The sequence below is a fragment of the Dendroctonus ponderosae genome, unplaced genomic scaffold, assembly GCF_020466585.1.
Source record: "Dendroctonus ponderosae isolate FM_Combo_2020 unplaced genomic scaffold, Dpon_F_20191213v2 Dpon_F_20191213_3, whole genome shotgun sequence".
Taxonomy (NCBI): Eukaryota; Metazoa; Arthropoda; class Insecta; order Coleoptera; family Curculionidae; genus Dendroctonus; species Dendroctonus ponderosae.
In genome coordinates this window covers 9,367,636-9,371,086 of record NW_026018508.1, presented here as the reverse complement: position 1 = coordinate 9,371,086, position 3,451 = coordinate 9,367,636, and the positions used below count along the sequence as shown (strand labels likewise).

General features: G+C 34.6%; 1 protein-coding gene across 1 annotated transcript in view; it reads left to right on the top strand.

Moving 5' to 3' along the window:
• LOC109539032 overlaps window positions 1–3,451 on the top strand; it is a 20,964-nt gene that overhangs the window by 15,995 nt on the left and 1,518 nt on the right. The window contains exons 3-5 of the mRNA XM_019906543.2: window positions 217–433; window positions 2,092–2,291; window positions 2,420–2,676. Of these exons, the coding sequence (XP_019762102.1) occupies window positions 217–433; window positions 2,092–2,291; window positions 2,420–2,676 (674 nt within the window). The remainder of the gene's footprint in view (window positions 1–216; window positions 434–2,091; window positions 2,292–2,419; window positions 2,677–3,451) is intronic.

Genomic DNA, 3,451 nt, shown 5'->3' with positions numbered 1-3,451 from the left:
TTTTTTAAATTGATAAATGAACAATAAATGACTGAAGAACCCAGGATTTGATTTTAATTTTGGAATTGAAACACAGTCAGGAAAGTACATACAATGTAAATTTATTATTATGATGTTATTTTATGAAACATTAATGTTATAAAAATGTATGACAAATGTTAAATGATAATTTTTATATGTTAAATAAAATATTTTATTGTTTTATTTCGATTTTAGGTATCGAGGGGAATGGGAGTTTTTCCGCTTTACGCCAAAGGACAAAGAGTCTGTAAAAATATTTCCTGTAGAAGGAATTCACGTAAAATCTAAGGAATCGCAGCCAACCAAGATCGTTTTAGAAAATGTTCCCAGGGAAATCAGTGGTCCTTTTAGCTGCGAAGTTACGGCTGAAATGCCCAGCTTTTATACACTTATGCAGACCGCCGAACTTCAGGTGACTTAACAAACCTGAATTAAAGGGAGTTTTAGTGGGTATATAAGTGCACTTTATTAGAGATTGAAAAGAAGCTAAAATAAGCCGTTACACTAGTTTTTGGCTGAAGCAAGTATTTATTTTTTTAACATATCACATACCGATATTTAAGCGTTTTCGACAAGTTGACCCCTAAATAAGCATATGACAAATTTGGACACGCTTTAACTATTTACGGGTGAAACTAAAGTAACATATTTAATCTGGGCTATTAATCTGCTTTAATTCAACAAAGAAATATTAATGATTATAGGATATGGGATTTTAGACGCATAGTACAAACAAATGAATATCTCCATGGAACGTTTTCTGAGAAAAGCATCGGTCGCAAGGGAAAATTGAATGGCCTGCTCAGTCTCCCGATTTGACCCCACTTGCCTGTTTTTCTGTGGGGCGATGTTAAAAATGCGGTTCACAAAAATAGGCAACAAAATATTGAAGAGTTGCATGATAGAATAAGCCACGAAATTGCCGGAATTCCTCTGAAAATTCTTCTAAATTCATTAGAAAATTTAATTCACCTGCTTCATTACTAACGGTAAACGGCGTACGCCCTGTACTTGGCTACTGGTTGTACTGGTGATAATTCTTGGTTTTTGAAAAATACTGTGCGAAACTTTCACGGGTTTGTAATTAAGAGCTCGGCTGATACGTACTTCAACAATTTTCATTTCCATTTTTTTGTTGACTGTTTGGAGCATAAGAAGTTTTTGTATTTTCACTTGGTTTAACAGCTTTACGTAAGCTTCATGCTGAAAGCACCAAAGTTACTGAAAAACAGTGTTATTAAGATACTCAGAAGCGTTTCCTGCGTTAAACTTCGAAAAATACTAGCATATGGTGACAATGAATACTAACAATCGGTGCAAGAAGAATATGTTTTTACTTTTAACTTTAGACAATACTTTGGCCATATTATGAGAAGCCAAAAATAAGTTGCTCCGACTAATCATAATACTAATCATCCCCGCCATCAAGCCGCAACTCTTGGCTTAAGAACCTGCCATGCTATGGACAAATATGACATCCATTGCCTTATTTGGAGCTGATTCAATTAAGATTAAATGGCAAAATGTAATGGCCAACGTTCTTAGGGATAAGGCACCTTAAGAAGAAGAATAAGAAGATATCGTAACGGTATCAATATGCTCCAAAAACATATGAAAGATAGGAACGACATTCCAAAAAAGCTTGCTCTAAGACTTGCGCTATCCAGTCCTTCCTCTAAGATGCAGATTTCGATCATGACGATGATAAAGAAGCAGACAATACGAGAAGTTTCTGCGAACTTACAAAACATCTGCGGATTCTTTCGAATATCATCGGATATTGAGGCTTTCAACAACTCGTTCTAAGTCGCAGAACCGTTTATTCTGTTACTCTAAATAACTAATTAACAATTTTAAATCGTTACTCTAAACTGTTACTGTTAAATAGTTCTAAAGACCCACTGAATTCAGAAATACTATTTGTCCAGATTTTTTCAAGCCACTTGTCATCAATGTGATTCACGCAAAAAGGTGTTGATACCGAGACTTATCTTAAATTGACAAAATGATGGCTCACCGGTTGAAAATATCTAAGTGACTTTCTTCAGATATAAGATTCGTTTTTTTAAGGTGGTAGAGGTCCCAAGGACTGCACCCTATATAACTGGTATTAAAAAGAGATACTCGCTGGAAGATGAAATATTTCGAGCTAATTGTACCTCAGAACACTCGTATCCAGCGGCAAATATTACTTGGTATATTAATGGACATCAAAGTAAAAAACAGCAAATATTGAGCCGCAGTATAGACAAAACTGATAACTCCGTCACGTAAGTCCATTTTTGTTGTAGGTACTATATGTTCAACGTAGGGCTACAGAAAATGTCGGTAATGTTTTAAATTTAATTCCCCAACTAGTAAGGCATTTTTAATATCGCACAATTTTGTTATATTTTAGAGTTACATCGAGCATTCGACATCATCTACCCAAAAAGGCATTCCAGAATAAACGTATGAGAGTGCAATGTTTAACTAATATATATAATGTTTACTACTACACTGCCCAAGTAACTGTGGAGCTAATAGACAAACGTAGTAAAAGTCATCAGCAGGAGTGGCCTCCTACGACTGGGGCTCCACCCTCTTTATCCAGAGACAGCTTTTATGATAGTAGATATTATGAAAGCTCAATTGAGCCACCTCTAGAAACAACTCGTAAGTAAAACCAAACTTTTATTCTTATCAAATACGTACATTTCTCTAATAGTAAATACAAATAATCAGTGATTGAAGAAGAGTAAACATTTCAATATTAAAAGAAGTAACAAGGTGAACCAAACTCAACGAAAGAGTTTTAGTAAACCAGGGATTTATAGATAGACTTATATGCAATGTTTTCTCCATTTTTGTATGTCCAAAAGACCAACCGGTCGATTTATTTCGAAAATCCTCTTCGTCTTGGAGTCAACGTCCCAGTGGAGGTGGCTGATCAGTACGGTTACTCTAATATTTGATACAGCTGTGAGAAATAGTTTCTTAAATGGCAAATCAAGAAATTCTTGTAGATTGGGTAGTCATGTGATCCTACGCCGTGGACATTTTTAGAACCCGTGCTTTTTCCTAGCATGAGTAGCTGCAGAATGTCATATAAGAAATTGCGACAGATCTGTGCCAAATATTAAAACTTTTTCTATTTTTTGACAGTAAAGAAATCTTGCACTTCTCTGTTCGTGTTTCGCAAACTTGTTCGTTTGCATCCTTATTAACTTCTATATGTTCACATTCCAAAAGCGCCTAGTCTCCTTCAGGTTTCCTTGTTGAGAGTTCAAACTTTCCAGACGTAAAATATTTTTTAAAGTAAATAAATTTACTTAATTAATATACTAAAATATACTGGTATTTTTACAAACTTCTTTTTGGGTATTTCGCCTCAAAAATTTTTGTCTTTAAAAAAGACAGAATTTCCTCACGTCTTTTATTACAGATTGAT